This window comes from Antrostomus carolinensis, unplaced genomic scaffold (assembly GCF_000700745.2).
Source record: "Antrostomus carolinensis isolate BGI_N321 unplaced genomic scaffold, ASM70074v2 scaffold4144, whole genome shotgun sequence".
Classification (NCBI taxonomy): Eukaryota; Metazoa; Chordata; class Aves; order Caprimulgiformes; family Caprimulgidae; genus Antrostomus; species Antrostomus carolinensis.
The window spans coordinates 1-16,020 of record NW_010312672.1 but is presented as its reverse complement, the minus strand read 5'-3'; the positions used below and the strand labels follow the sequence as shown (position 1 = coordinate 16,020).

General features: G+C 39.7%; 1 protein-coding gene across 1 annotated transcript in view; it reads right to left on the bottom strand.

Annotated features, from left to right (window-relative positions):
* The window catches only part of CALCR (calcitonin receptor), a 70,493-nt gene extending 56,788 nt beyond the window's left edge, over positions 1-13,705 (bottom strand). Inside the window, exons 1-2 of the mRNA XM_010167062.1 lie at positions 13,658-13,705; positions 3,641-3,794 (exon numbers count right to left, since the gene is read on the bottom strand). Of these exons, the coding sequence (XP_010165364.1) occupies positions 3,641-3,794; positions 13,658-13,705 (202 nt within the window). The remainder of the gene's footprint in view (positions 1-3,640; positions 3,795-13,657) is intronic.
* Between the last annotated feature and the right edge of the window lie 2,315 nt (positions 13,706-16,020).

The window sequence follows — 16,020 nt, the reverse complement described above, 5'->3', positions numbered from 1 at the left end:
AATCAAGTCCTTGAAATGTAGAAGTAGGAAGGGTTTGCAGGGACATCCCAGCTAAAGGCAATGTGCAGTGACAGGCCCTATAAGGTTGCTGCATTGCTCAACATTAGAGATCTGCCAGGTAACTACAGATCCAGTGAAACAAGGTGCAAGACCAATCTGTGACAGGCGAACTCTGCCTGCTGATGTTGTCTGGGTAGGCATGCTGTGATCCTGTCCTCATTATCCTGCTCTGGGAAGGCAGCACTGTCAATGCTGTGTCCCCTACAAGGACTCTTCCCAGCCCCAGAAACGATAGCCAGAAACTAGGGAGGCAGAACACAGCTCATTCTTGATTCCTGTTATAGAGCTATTATATACCACGGTCCACAGAAACTGGACTATAAGACTGCTTCCTGTAACATGAGTTCCTGACTTGTGGATTTATCCAAGTAACACATTCAAAAACACCCTATATTTCTTATTTTCCATTTAAAATCAGTTTGTCTTGGGGGAAAGGTATTTATACTCTTGACCATCAGGTTAAAGGGAAACACAGTGAAAAGATGCATCTTGCCTTTTTTGCTCTGGTCCCAAGGAAGTTTCAGAATTGCTGCTATGACAATGTAGATTTTTTTTAAGGAATCATATGGAAGGCACCTAATAACCATTGAAAGTTAATAAAATATTGGAAGCTAATTGCTTCTGGTGCTGTTGAAATTATCCACAGATAAACCTTCTTACTGAAGCAAGAAAGCTGTAGAAAGACATCTGTATTGTTCAAATTTGCACTAATAACTGTTTTTAAGTCAAAATAGTTGTAGATTAAAAATTGAAAGCATAAAACTTTCAAAATTATTTTTTCCATATTAGATATCTTGCAAAAAGGATACTTTTATGAACAGTTTTTCTTCATTAGCTAAGACTTCACACACATCTATTTTTCCACTGTCAAGTTAAATGTGCTAATGCAACTTGTTCACTTAACTAAGCAACCATCATATTAACAGTTTGCTCTCTTTCCTTCAGGCATTCTCACATTCTTCTCTAGTTTTGAGATGTATCTGAAAGACTTTTAGGAATCATTTTTTAATAACGAAGAAAAAGGAGAGTAGAAAATATTTGCAACTTAAACTTGTATCTGAAAGACACTGCAGAATGAGGTTTGTAGGAATTTCTAGCTTTAAATCCTTTGCCTTGCCTGATAAAGAAAAAAAATCACTGATGTTGATCTACACATTGTGGAATGTGTCTTTCAAGGTAAGTAACAGGATATATAGGCACCCATAAATCCATAAATATATATATATATACACACACACACGCACATATATAGATATACACACACATACATATTTTTTTTTTTTATATGCTGCAGGAAATAAAACAGTGTCAGTAATAAAGCAGAAAAGGAAGAATTGAACACTATCATTGTATCGCTTGTTTCACTGGCTGAAAATACCACATTTTTGTATGGACAGGGAGTGTGGGAGTGCTGTGCTGTCCCATCCCAGAGGGATGGTCAAGTGTTCCCATGTGCCTCAGCTCCTCATTTGGTTATTTCTTTGAGATTTAGGGGAATTTATTCTACCTTGAGATAGGCAAGATAAGTGTGGGTACACAGTTCGTTACTTTGGCTCTGCTGACACACGGACACTTGTAAAGCTGCCAGAGCTCACCTGTATTAAACCATCTCTTTGGCTCCTGAGTGTGAGATACTATGCAGTTCTCTGCAGTTCATTGCCATCAGCTTTGAGCCCCAGGATTATGAAGGATTTAAACTACCCTTGCGCCAGCCGACAAATAGGCTACATCGGGGACTGCAGAGATGCCAGGGAAAAGTCAGACACATCTCAGCTGGCTCTGTAAAGCTGCACCAGACACTGGGCTTTCCTGGGAACTTCAGTGTTAGACCCCACTACTGTTTGTGCTGAAAATGCATACCCAGTAAACCTCTTCATCTTATGTGTTGGGCTTTTCCTCTCAGGAGACACCCTACAGTTGTCCCTTGCATTAAGGGAATTTCCCATCTCATTCCATCCTTCCTTTAAAATTTGCAGCCAAGGGACTCAGACTCTTGTCCACTTCTAATCCTTTATGAAGTCTAAATGTTGGAGGGCTGGTGAGGACCCTGTAATGCAGCTGAAAATGCAACTTCAGTAGTGTTGGCATCATTCTATAGCCAGCCATTACCTTCATTCTGGGTTATAAATTAATTAAGTGCATGTTGCTGTAAACATAACAGTCTCCAACGGCATTGCTTAAATCTAGCTGCTGGTCACAGGAATGCAGGAACTGCTGTGCTGTGTCCGGCTGCAGGTCTGTCACTGCTGTCCTCCTGGGACAATGCTGCCCTTGAGAACACTACCAGGAATTCATGTGTCTCATGACATATGAATTTCCCAGCTCATGGTGAAAAAACACTTTATCCCTTTGCAGCTAATCACACAGGCAAGGTGCAAAAGAAAGGTGAATCCAGTGGAACTATTAATGCATGCAAAATTACATATTTATAGCCCTGGAGACTAAAAGAGTAATCTGAGCAGACAGGACATTACATCATCCTCAAGCCCAAGAACTAAAGGCTTGTTTAAGTCTGAAACATTATGCTTTCTATCCCATAACCTTATTTAAATACTTGTGGATTTTTTCCATTATTGGCCTGAATAAAAACCTATTCGAAAAAACGTGAATTTCCATACTCATGCCAAAAAATTTCTGCACCAAGACCTGAGTATTTAAACATCTAATTATTCTTTGAGTCTGATAGAGCCCAGTAAAATCTTTGTGGTAAAGAGCTGTAGAAACGTCTTTGTTCTTTTATTACAAAAAATCCTACATTATCTCCACTCCACCTATTCAGTCAGGCTTTTTTTAATCACAATTTTAAAATATATTTTGTCTTTCAATTGTGTCCTCAGTATCTCTGTGCTTTACTTGCATAAATCCCCACAATGCCTCCAATAGTTTTTCTCTAGCCTCTTCATAACTTCTTCCCTATTTAATGTGACAAAAATTGACCAGAACACTCAGTCCCAACCAGAAATGCTTCTTCATTTATACTGCGCCATTGTAGCACCACTATTATTTGTCATTTCCCCTTTTTATTAATTATAATATGTGCCTCATATTCAATAAATATGTGTACTCAGTACTTTATAAATCTCTTTTTTCTAGTCTCACTGCTGAACATGGAATACCTGGAACATCTGTGTTGGTACAGAGCATGGCAGCTATCAGTCAATACAGAAATGACAGAAAAATGAAACAGTGAGTGAAGCAAACAGAATGACCTTTATATTTAAGAGATCACTGTTCACCATCAGGTGTTTGTGTGAGCTTGCGGAAAGCTGTTGGAAAATGCCATTCCCTAAGCAAGAACATGAGAATTCAAGCACCAAAGCACTGAGCCAGAAACACAGATGACTGAGGTGGCATCTGCATGGGGAGGAAGGAAGAGCTGTGCATTCCCAGGGCTCATTCCAGGTTTTTTTCTTTCTTAGCACTTAAGAGGATGCTAAGTTAGTGTGAATTTGACTACTTCTTACAGGAAGAAAACTGCACCTCGAGGAAGACTATGGGTTAGTATGCAGAAGAAAATGCTTATAGCGATATAAGCAAGTGTGGCAATAGATAAACAGATTTTTTAAAAATATTTTTTTACCTTTTTTCTTATACGGAGGAGCTCTGTTCATCCTCTCATAGCATTTAAACTGCGAATCTATTATCTTCTGTCGTATGATTGAATTTTCAGTTACTACAGGCTCTAATGTAGGATCAGTATAATTTACAGTAGAAGAAAGACTTGGAACCATTCTCTGTACAGAAAGGAAAAACTGTTAGTACAAGTGAATAAACCAGGAGGATTAAAAAAAAAAAGTAAGGAACAGAAATCTCTATTATGCATTCTTCAAAGGCCTTCTATTTGCACATGTGTTCAGCATTAAGATGGGCCTTTACTTGCAAAGTAAATGCTGAATTTTTACTAGTTTACCTCACTATAAATTCAGGATTTTAACCAAGCCCTTTTCCATGGAAAAAGAGAGGACCATGAAATACTTGATAATGTCTTCAAAATCTTTTAATGTAACTTAGTGATCTGCAAAAAAAAATTGCATTTACCCAAAGTTACACTCATGTATTTCAGCTCACTTGTGCCAATTTCTCTCCAGACTGCCCAGATAAAATAGCTCAGTGACACAGTCTCAAAATTGATTCTTTTAAGTTTTATGTCACCTGCTTTGAGCTCATTCAGCTGTTACAGTCATAGGAAAACAGGGCACAGTTTAAACCTCCCTACCTGGCCTTAGCTCTTGGTTAAGTACCCAAGCAAAGGGATCCTAAATTTGAGAGTCTGAATTACAAAGTCCTCTTTGATCAAGTGGCATCTTCTGACTTCTCCCACTCTGAGCTGCCTGAAAGGCAAAAGGAAGGATTGTTGCCTCTGGAAGGCAAAACTCAGGTAGAGAGGTCAGCTACCTTTTTTCCCATCCATCCATCCATCCATCCATCCATCCATCCATCCATCCATCCGTTGCACAGCCCAGACATGTGAGCCAGGGTGGAAATGAGAGTGTGGAACTTCAGTTAATTCTGTTCTGCCCTAATCTTGTACCAGGACAATTCTCTGCATGAAGGTGATAGGAAAGGATTAGTTCCTCTGCTTCCCCAGCAAAAACAATGCTGTTGTGGCACTTTCCAAGTGGAGAGTATGTCCCTCTACTTTTTCCCTATAGTAAACCATACTAAAGACATTGCAAACACCTACAGTGTCATTTCCAGGCTGCTTCAAAACTTAGGACTCTCATATACACACAGACTAGGCATTTTTAGCACCAAATGCTAGTACGCAGATCTTTAAGCAACCATTTGTAGTTGTTCAAACAGAAAACACGACAGGTTTGAAAGTTCAAATATCAGCTTATTTCTTAAATTGCTGCTTCTCTTTTTTAATTGCACATCACAGGCAACTGTATCTCATTAATACATTACCTTCTTTTCCATTTGCACAGCTAAACCATCATGGTAAAATACGCAGCAAAATCACAGTACGTTTGACTTAGTTGGAAAAAAAGGCATTATTTTATCCTGATACTTCTGTGATAGACCATGTCAGCTTGATCTTTTTATACTCATAAACCCAATTATTTTTTCCTAATTTAAGATAATCTCTTTTGATACTAACATTTTCATTTTGAACTGTATATAGGTATTGTGTGAAGACTGGAGGACAGTTAAGCCAGTTTATATCATTGCACTTAAATATGTACCTGAAATAAAATGGGTTTAATAAGAAGGAAGATATTTTCTAGCAGATAGTATTTTATATAAATTTTATGTGTATGCATACACATATACACATTGATACACTTGGACAGCGAAGCCATTTGGAACATTTCATCTGGCCACTCAAGTGAAAAATTAGAGCATCTAGAAAGCCAGCACAGGAAATAAAGAAGCAAAGGCAAACATATCACACATCCCCCACTTTTATCAAAAGATTAAAGGGAGTATCTGGAGTCTATAAAGATCCTTTAAGAAACGAATAAGCAATGTTCTAAATCCAGCAAGAAGTGTAGGAAAGTGCAGATAAAGTTCTTCAGATGCCCTCAGGTCTGTCTTAGCCCCTTGTGTCTATTCATCAGCACAGGTGTCAGTGATTCATAGATACTCTGTGCTTACTTTTTTCTTTCTTATTTTGAGTAGTACCTCAGTTCCAAGCTGCTTGCATTCAAGAGAGCAATAATGGTGTCATCAAAAAAAGCTAGAGGGGCTTCCGTGGCATCGCCTCTGTTCTCAATGATTCCTCTGTTATCCTGGGGCAGTTTGGGAACATACTCATGTTTTGAAAGCATAATAATCTGATTATGCTTGGAAAACACCACCAATTTTCCTTGCCATGAAACAAAGCTTTTATTTTATTTCTGTTTTCTTCTAGAAAGGAGATGATCTGTTCTTCACATCTGTTTAACCAAACAAGATCAAAATCATTTCACACTGACAGAGACCAGAAAGACTGGTGTTGCTGGTCATAAATACTGTTGCAGCTTTGTTTGCTTTATCTGCACAGAATAAAGCACAACACAGACATGAAACAATTGGTCAATGCCAACTACACAGACAGAAACTGCAGAACCTCTTTAGTGCTTTGGAACATCTTTCCCCTATTCTAACTTTTTTTGTATCCTCTTTTACACAACATTTTTAAAAGGACAGACTATTCCTGGAAGATTGCACAGTACAGAAACATATAGGCTGAAATCAAAAGTAAGATACACCATCAGAAAAGGAATGCTCTATTTTCATCCTTTAACTTGTGAAGATGCAACAGTTTATAACTAGGGATGATGATTTTCAGGGGTAAGATACAATTCAGAGGCTGAAGACACCTTACTCTGAAAGGTCAGTTTCGTAACTCCCTGTGTGTAAGGGACTAATCCAATTCCTGAAGAAGTCAGCTCTTGTTTGGTACAGGTTAATGAGAATATTTTAATACTTGGAGGCAAAGAGCACCTGTGGTGGCAGACAGGATAAACATCTTGGATTGTGCACAAAACTACTGAAAGTGCTCAACCATGTAACCAGGAGGACTGCTCATCCTACTGCCTCTGAGCAAGGCAATCATGGCCCAGCTGAAATTGCCAGCAACATTTCTGTTGCCCACACTGGGGCCAGGGATTCACTCAGAGAGATTAAAAATATGGAGGAGACTGTGTCACCAAAGCTCAATGGAAATTACTTCATCAGTGGAAAGCACTTAATGGTCTACAGTAAATCTAAAGCAAATTTGGGTAAAGACTGTAATAATAATATTAGATTACAGCTGTGTTTTAGGATATCTGATTTTTTCTTTATTACCAAACACAAAGACTCAGACTTTCAAAATTAGTTGCATGCAAGTATTTCTAGGCACTTTTGATGAAATCAAATAGTTTGTGTGTGAAATAAAATTAAGGGGTTATACTTAGGTGTGTTACTAGTAATGTTTATCTGTGATATACCCTTTAAACATACTCTTCCTTTTGATTGCTATTACCCATTTCTGTCTGCCTAGATTTGAAAAGCTGGCCACAGAAGTTTGAAAAGTATTTTCTTCTACCTTAAAATCAGATGACCATTTCAGCAGACTGATGAAAAATAAATTCAGTGGCCTGCTGGAGGCTGAGTAGTCACAGCTCTGTTTGCAATGCTGGTGTATTCTACTGGGCATAGGAGAATCACACATCCAGCACCACCCTGGGAGTCGGGAGCCTAAAGCCTGATGCCCCCAAAGTCAGTTCAGTGGGCTGATGATTCAGCCTTATATTCCTGGGGCTCAATCAGATAAAAATCTTGGTACAGTTTGTGATGTCAGATATTATTGTTTCATTCTTCTTACAATCCTTACCAGAGGGATGAGGAGAGGGGAAAGAGGGCAGAAAGAAATCTCTGGGTCATTATTCTCTTACTAGAGGTAGCAGATGCCTGGGCATGACTACTGAGGGGAAAAGCTTGGTGTGTAGTATGGGAAAGGCTGGGAATGTGCCACAAGTCTCTGTGTGGGTGTGTAGGCTCTCATGGAATTAATGACTAGGAATCACCTCTGCTACTATGTTTTCATAATTACATCTAGGTATTTTAGGAATTAAGTTTTAAAACACATGTTTTCACCATAAAAAAGCCAAGATTAAATAATTTTCACATGGTTGCTACCTCCAGTATTGAAAAATTTTGAGTGTTCAGAGTCCATTACTGCATGTTAAAAACCCATCCCATCCATCCATCAGTTATTTCAGATGGAAATATAAATTATCTTGATACAATAAAGGAATACCTCATTAATTTATAAACATTCTTTATTAAAGAGAAATAAATAATTCACAACTTAATAATCAGATTGTGTTGATAGCCTGAAAATGATTGGTATGATTTCTTCAGAAGAAAACTGTTTAAGTGAGTGAAGTCTCATGCAGCAGTTTAGCAGCCGTACATATGATGTCACTCCTAAAAGTCCAAGTAAATGACGTCATACATACGACCACCAAGCCACCACGTGACAAATGACTGTTACAAGGAAATGAATTATCATTACAAAGAGAAAAAACAGGCTACTGGGAATGCTGAAGTTCACTTTATACCTAGAATTAATAAAGAAATCTAGAGAAAGCGATTTGGCTTCATTATTATACTATATTGAAATGAACAAGTAGTGCCCTGGTTTCTGTAAGACAGACACCAGCTATTAACCCCGTGCAAGACTCTGCCCATTTCTGCAAGACAGAATGCAGACAAAGCAGCTATAAAATTCCTTTTTTTTTTTTTTTTTTCACCACAAAATATTGGACATGATGAACAATCATCCCCAAATATTTTTCTCCCACCATCGAGGAGCCTTAAGTGTACTAACTGTTGACTCTACATGACATTTAGGAAAATAAGGTATTTGTAACTTTCTTTCCTTTTGTTTTTTTTCCCTCCTACTAAATACAATAATTTTGCAACATTTATTGTTGAGCTCAGTCAAAATATATTTCAAATTCTGGATGCTCCAGCTGTTTGCTACTGATTTGGATAGCTGAAACATTCATTTGGTACATTTTTTTAAAACTGCTGTGTGTAGTCACCACTTTATGGGCCACTAAACTGGTGTCCTTCAATACATCACATCTTTGAGCAAAAGCTCAGCATGACACAGACTGGTTGTAGAGCCCCTCTTGTACCTTGATTATGTTTGAACTACTTTTCACAGCTGCTGGTGTTAGGACAGAGAAAAAAAATGATTGTGACGCCTTACGAAGGTCATTAGTGCATGGTACTCAGTAAACATAAAAATCATTTCTTATCTATCACAAATGTACTAGCAAGCAGCAGACAATTTCTTTGGGGAAATACCTTGACATGACATGTTTTGCTTAACAACGAATGTTAAAATTTTCCCATACACAACTGATGTTGAAATAGAATGGAAATTATCTCACAGTGAGATCCCATATGACTTATATTGCAGATTTTGGCAGCTGTTTAAACAAGCACAAGATTATCAACCACAGCAGATGAAGACAAGGCACTTGTAATGAAAAGCAACTCACAACTCTTACAGTTCTTTTCCATTGCTGCAGGATTTGCGAGGAAGCTTTACTCCCAGAGTAGCCTTATGCAAACTGAAGGCTTAAAGGAATGCTGCAGAATACTTCATGGATTTTTGTTTGCAGCTCTGATTATCATTTTGCAAGAGGCCTCTTTAGGGCAATCAGCTGCATAGCAACATTGTTATTTTTTAAAAAAGTAAAAATGGAGACAAAAAGTCTTGATCATCCCTGAAACTGGGGTGAACAGAACAGAATACAGCATTCCTCTCCTTGGAAAACCATGAGCAGCTTGAGTCTCAAGTTCTCACGTTAATTCTCACCACTTTAAATTGCCAGCAGCTTGCTTTTTTGAGTTCTCCTTTTATGAGAGGAGCTCCGGAACTTTCAAGTCCACTTCTTTACAATGCAAAGCAACCCACAGTTAAAAAGGGAAATGTGTGCTCTAGAACAACAGCTTTCAAAAGTGTGGTTCTCAGGTGATAAGACCCAGGGGGATCTCACCATCCAAGGCTGGGGAAGCCCCTGGGCTCCCAGCAGTGCCAGACAACAAGCAAGGTTCTGATGAAGCATGCCAAGGGAGGCTATGACAGCTCTTCAGCAGCTCTCTGACTCACCAAAGGGTGGGATTTGCTCTGGACCAGATGCTGGAAAAGGTATGTGCTCACGGCCGCCAGCACAGTCATGGGTTTTGGAGACTGGTGGTAACAGCCACTGAGTGGGCAGGTGGCAGGAGCCCACGGGAGCATGTGGCCACACCACCTCAGCAGTGCCTATTGCCCTCCCAGCTGTGAGGATCGAATGAGTACACCACAAGCGGAGTCCTCATCACCATGACAAACTAATTGACTTCTGGAGACTTGAACCTCCCGCAGCTGCGTTGCAAAACACAACAGTTTGTGCAGTTACTGAAATCTACACCTAGGCTTTCACATAATTAATACTCCATGTCTTGGGAACGGGAATTAGTCACAAGCCTTTCAGAAGCTGACACAATGTACCAGACTGTGTATGGTTTAGTGACTGAGGCTTGGTAACAATGTGACAGATTTGGACTTAATGACCTTGTACAATTCCGTTTTTACTCAAAATTAATTTATTTTAAAATACAATCTTGATCTAATGGTCCTAATTGAACAATAGTGTGGTCTTCAGCTGCAGCATCCATTTTGCCCTTACTGAGCACTCTGTGGTTGGCTTAGGACAACAAAACTGGAGTATGTGAGAAAAACTACTCCATCAATCTTCATTTACAGGATCAGATCAAACAACCACCTGTAGGCACTAGATGACAATTCTTACTTGACAAAATCAGGTAGAAAACAGAACTCTCTTTTCTCACTGTCCTGCAAAATTGATCAATCACACAGGAAAGAGACTCAAGCTCATTTCCTCCTCCTCATTCTCTGCAGTTTGATGCCCTTGGACACACTGTGCCGATGCTCCATCTTTGTTGCTGAGAGAAACATACACTAAGAAGAGGAACTAATTGCTGAAATGTGCAGGGGCTCACGTACTTTAGGAAACAAATCTCAGTCACATTTTGTGGCTCTCAACAATTACCAAAAACTAGACAGTACCAGGAATAAAGTGAACTAAGAAATAATTAACAGATTAAAATTTCTAACGGAATTCACTTTGAATTGTACAGGACTATCTGGTGATGCTGCAAGCATTGTCATTATTCTGCATCCAAGAGCAAGGGAAGCCATCAAAGAGGAAGAAAATAAGAGGTTAGTTTTATTTCTAAATTAGGTTTTGGAGTAACCAGTGCTTTAGGTTTTGTTTGGCAAAGGCAAGTTATTATGGACCTGTACCTAGAAGAGTAAAGTGCTATTTATTCTATGCAAAAAAGTGACATATGTAAGGGAGATGGTTTCTGTCAGAAGGTACCAAAACCACTTGGTGACAGGTCTAAAGGCTGGAGACTGCAGGGGTAGAGGGGAGGTCTATGGACACCTTGCAACTAGGGTTTAGGACAAAACATTCAAGGAGAGATAAGGGATGAATCTGGCGTGCATAGGGGGCAATGTCATAAGAAGACAGCCTGGAGCCCAGAGGAGAAAGCAAAGACCTCAATAGGTTGTGTTGCTTTGCAACAGCTTCCAGTCAGCAGCTGGGAGTGCAGGGACAGATGAGAGGATGACAATAAACCATCAAAGCCATCAAAGAAGAAAGATCTGGAGGATGGTTTGTGGAGTGGGTAGAGAACAGAAATGGGAGATCGCCCCTATGTCACAAATCACTTTGATTACTGCATCTTCCCCAACCTCAGACAGTGGCTGACATATAAGTCCCAGGAACTTACAGCTCTGGAGCCATGATTAAAAGAATCAACAGAATGGCAACAGTCTTTTTGGAAAATACAGAGAGACACCCTTTCCTTGTTACAGACCACAAACAAAATGTAAAAAAGGAATGTTTTCAACCAGCTACAGGTAGGGAAATATTTTGAAACGACTGATGCCAAATATTTTTCATATATGATCTAACAGCAGTGTTCTGGCAAGTGACACCAAGGAAACAGAGCTTCTTCATGGTCTACTTCTGACTGTGGCTTCTCCCTTACTGGATCATAAATTAATCTAGGAGGTGTCTAAGTAGATCATGGTATGGCCACCACAATGGGGAAGGAAGGAATACAGACATTGGAAAAGTGAAAATGTAAGGAAATTTGTGCTTAAGTTATCCATCAAGGTCAGAAGTTGAAGAGCTCTCTGGTGCAAAGATATATAAAAGGAGGGGATGCAAATCTCACTTCAGAATTTCTTCAAGAAATCCTAGCCCTGCAAGAATGAGCACAGAACTAATGTTGCACACATGCCACCATGGCTGGAGAGTTAAAAGATTTGTGGATAACATGGCAAGGATCAGCCCATTCCTTCAAGGGCTGACCTACAAATCCATTCTGCAGGTCAGAGCACCTCAGATGCTCAGAAATGCTGTTGACAGTTGTAGTTATCGGAATATTTACAGTCCTGTCATTTGACTGGGGAAGAAAAATAATCTGGACCTGTTCCTTCAGTTGGCACTGCTTTTATAGAAATACTCGCTGTTCTTTGCCACGGTCCCATCAGGTTATGCAGATCAGCTGGGATCCACGCCCAGAAAGAAGCTTCTCTGTCAGGACGTTTGGTCAAAGAGTTCTCTGGCCATAGGTGGTGCCCCAGCCGGTGCATTGCTATGTCCATCCATTGCAGGTCTATGTGTAACAGCCACAAAAGGCTGCAAATATCCTCCGATACACCTCAAGGCAGAAGACTTTTGCCAACACAGGGATGATTTCTGAAATCATTAACTAACTCCAGATTAAATACTTTTGAGACAAAGTTAGCAGAAATGTATTACCGCTCCTCTGTTCTTTCTCCTGCTCTCCAGCTCTTCTTTGGTTGAGGGTCTATGAACTTTGAATTCAATGTTACCAAAATGAGGTGTTCTTTGTTGTTGTCCTGGATTCTTCATGATCTCATTTCACTGTTTTCTTTTTGTCTCCTTCTATCCATCATTCTCTTATAGTTCTTTACTTTCCTTCCCCCCTTTTTATTCATATAAATGTAAGAGGTGAACAGCACTGTGGGCAAGTTATGCTAGGCTGGAAGAAGAGGATGGACACAATCCAACAGACAAAATAGGGAGAGCAGTTTCTACTGTTCCCCAATGTGGCTTCTAGCCCTGTTTCTACAATTTATAGCCAGAAACGATGGGAGCTGATGGGGAGATCCACAGAAACGTTCCATATTCAGATGTTGGAAGAGAAGCTGAGAAGCAGAGGGGCATGAGGACTTAACCAACAAAACACAACTAGAAAAAATAAGAATCAAACCTTTCGTTGGGAACATAGAGATAAATGGCTGGGGAATAAGGTGGCATCCAGCATGCAAGTTACTCATACCACACCAAGGTAGAGAGATGCTTGTTCCCAGTGGCATCACTCAGACTTATTCTGACCATTATGTAACTGAGGCTCTGGATAGTATTCTCATTTCTGATTACCTGTATTTTCTTTGATTTTATGATAATTACAAATAATTTGAGTTTTCACAAGTAGAGATCAGAGAAAGCATTCAACTTACATGAGAGGTTTTTAGTCAAGTAGAAATGAATTTGCTACATAGTTGCATACATTGAAATAATGGTGATATTGATGTTAAAGAGCTGAAAATAGCAATTTGAACTGAATAAGTACACTTGATACTGTCATTTTCCATTTCAATTGCTCTCCTAAAAGCAGAGCAACTATAAAGAGTGATAATCCACAATTACTTAAGTCAGTCTAAGTCTCACACAACAATGTTAATGATGTTTTAAAAACTTTAAGTTCTCATATCACTGATATGTTGTAGCCTGTAAAACACAGAAATGAAAAATCACATGCATTACCTTTTTCAGACTTGCACATCTTGTTTCACCAAAACACAATTTTTTCAAGTTCAATTTTTATAAGATATCTTATGTATAAACTTTATTAACCTTATTTTGAAATTTATCAGTAAGGGAGCTCAATCCTCTACCCCTGCAGTATAACAACTATAACTCAGTACTCTCTATTTTTCTGACCATCACCACAAAGTTAAATTTGGCAAGTGTTATGAACAGTTCAGTTTTCTCATACTTACCATTAGAAGGATGATCAGTAAGAAGCAACTGTGAGTTGTTTTTTTCATTGTGGTGTCTTCCTGGAGAGACAGGTTGCAGCTGACCCTTCTAGGAATTAAACAAGAAAAACAAAAGCAGTATTAGGCTTTATTTGTTAAGATAATTTCCTTGTCTTTATGTATGAGCATCTCTTTAGACTTCAAGTGCACTCTGCATGTATGTGTGTGAGTGGGTGCCCAAGTTTGATTTCACTGAAGCCTTTTGGGTGCCCAAGTTTGATTTCACTGAAGATGGGTACGCTTTTAATTTGGTCTCCTCCATGAATCTCTGCTGTTAAACTCAGCTGACACGGGGCACAACTTCATGTTACTATGTCGCCAACAGCAGATCTGGGTTAACCTCTGAATCTTTGACAGCTGAGGCTACCTTGGTTGTGCTGATTCAGCTGCTTCTAACCTACACATATGCCTGCAGACCTGTGAAGAATCTGGGTATTTAAAAAATTATCTAAAAAACCTCAGAAGTTCTGGTTCACAAATTATCATAATGTCAACTCAAAAGACATATTCATGGTGCCACAGAAAGCCAGAGGTTGGGTACCTTGTAGCTAGATGAACAAGCAAGTGTGTCAGGAAAAGAGAGAGAAACTGGGAAGAACATGGTGGGATTTCATGCTCCCCAATGCAGTTAGCTGGGCCAGGCTGTGGACAGACACATGGCAGTATAACCCTCAAGCTCTTAAGAATGGCTGCTTCAGGCGCACAGAGTACTGGAGAAGCAGAGCATGTCCACTATTCCACAGGCTTGGAGGGAACACGATCAGCAGCTTTTCGGTTTTCTTGTTTTCCTAAATCAACATCCATCTGTTCTTTCTGGGAAAAATATCCAGGGGTTGCCTTATATCATCACATTGCTTCGCAGTTGTGGGAGTTGAAGCAAGCAGAGTGCTTTGTTTTGGTTTTAGCTTTATAAAAATGGAACTTCTGCATTAGAATGAAAGAAGACACAGTGCTCCTGATGTCTCATGGACCACTAGCCATGCAGGGGCCACAGGCTGAGCAACATGCCTACGGATCACCTTTGGCCACAGGAAGACAGTGAGCACTCATACACCTTTATTTTTCAGACAGCTTAAAACCTAAGTGTTTTAAAAGTCACTCATTTTCAAAGGGGAAGAAAAATATGAGATCAGTTGTAACTGTTCTGATCTAAAGCAGAAATAAGTAACCTCAAAATGGACTAAAGGTGTGGCACTTCCACTTCAATGTAACACATGCGGACATAACCTCTTACCAGATCCAAACAAGGGTGTTGCCATCTTGTCACTGAGGTTACATAAAACACAAAGTGATGGAAAAGAGGGTTCAGAGGATTTGCCTCTAATAAGAAGTAGACTTATTACTGTCTGAGCCTCACCAGAACCATTCTGGTGTGTCAGAGGTAATGGGACAGGCAAATGACTCAGAAATAATATGTAATTATGCTGTCTGCCATATATTTGTATTTGATCAACAATGGCAGACAACTCAATTGAAGAAAAAAATGGACAGCTAGATCAGAGGAAAATGCCTGGAATTGTGCACATCTTCTCCAGACTATTCACTGCAGCGTGTATCAGGTCTAATCTGCCAAAAAGAGTCATGGACATATAAACAACAGGTACCTCTTTTTTCTTCACCTTTCACAGGAGTATTTACCAGTGACAAAAATTTCAACAATTGTGGAACTACAGTATTTTTAACAATCCTAGTAGAAAGCCCCTGACTAAGAAGTGGCTTTTCTTTACTTTAACCATCAGAATGGCCCACAGCACTACAGCACACTTGGGTTAGCATCAGTATTGGATCAAGGACAATGATCACACTGAAATGAAAAGGTACATGCAGGTAAAAAGTGTTGGTCAATGGGCAGGGCAGAAACAATGGGGAGATAGATAGATTCATGGAAAGAAGATCCCCAAGAGATGGACCTTGCCACCTTCCAGACAGAGCAACAGACCAGCATCTCCACGGCTCTGCCCCCATCTTGAGTGATCCAGATGCAAGTGTTACATGACAGGTGAGCTGGGATGTATAAAGCAGCACACGCCAGTGCCCTGGGGTTTGGGTCTCTTGTGCTAGAACTAACACTTTTTCATAACACCTGGCACTACCACCCATGGACAGCCTGCTTGCAGCTGAAGGCAGGCTGGATAGCCCTGAGCAGCCTCGTGCAGGGCATACGTGCTGCCCTGCTTCCTGCTTCTATATTATTTATCCCTTTTCCATCAGTCCAACAGTGTAATTGCTTGATGTTAAGACATGTGCTTCAAGCATTTAAGTTTTAGAATAACCCTATTTAGTGATGTGGTGGTTTGACCCGCAGTGGGACCATGCAGTCCTGC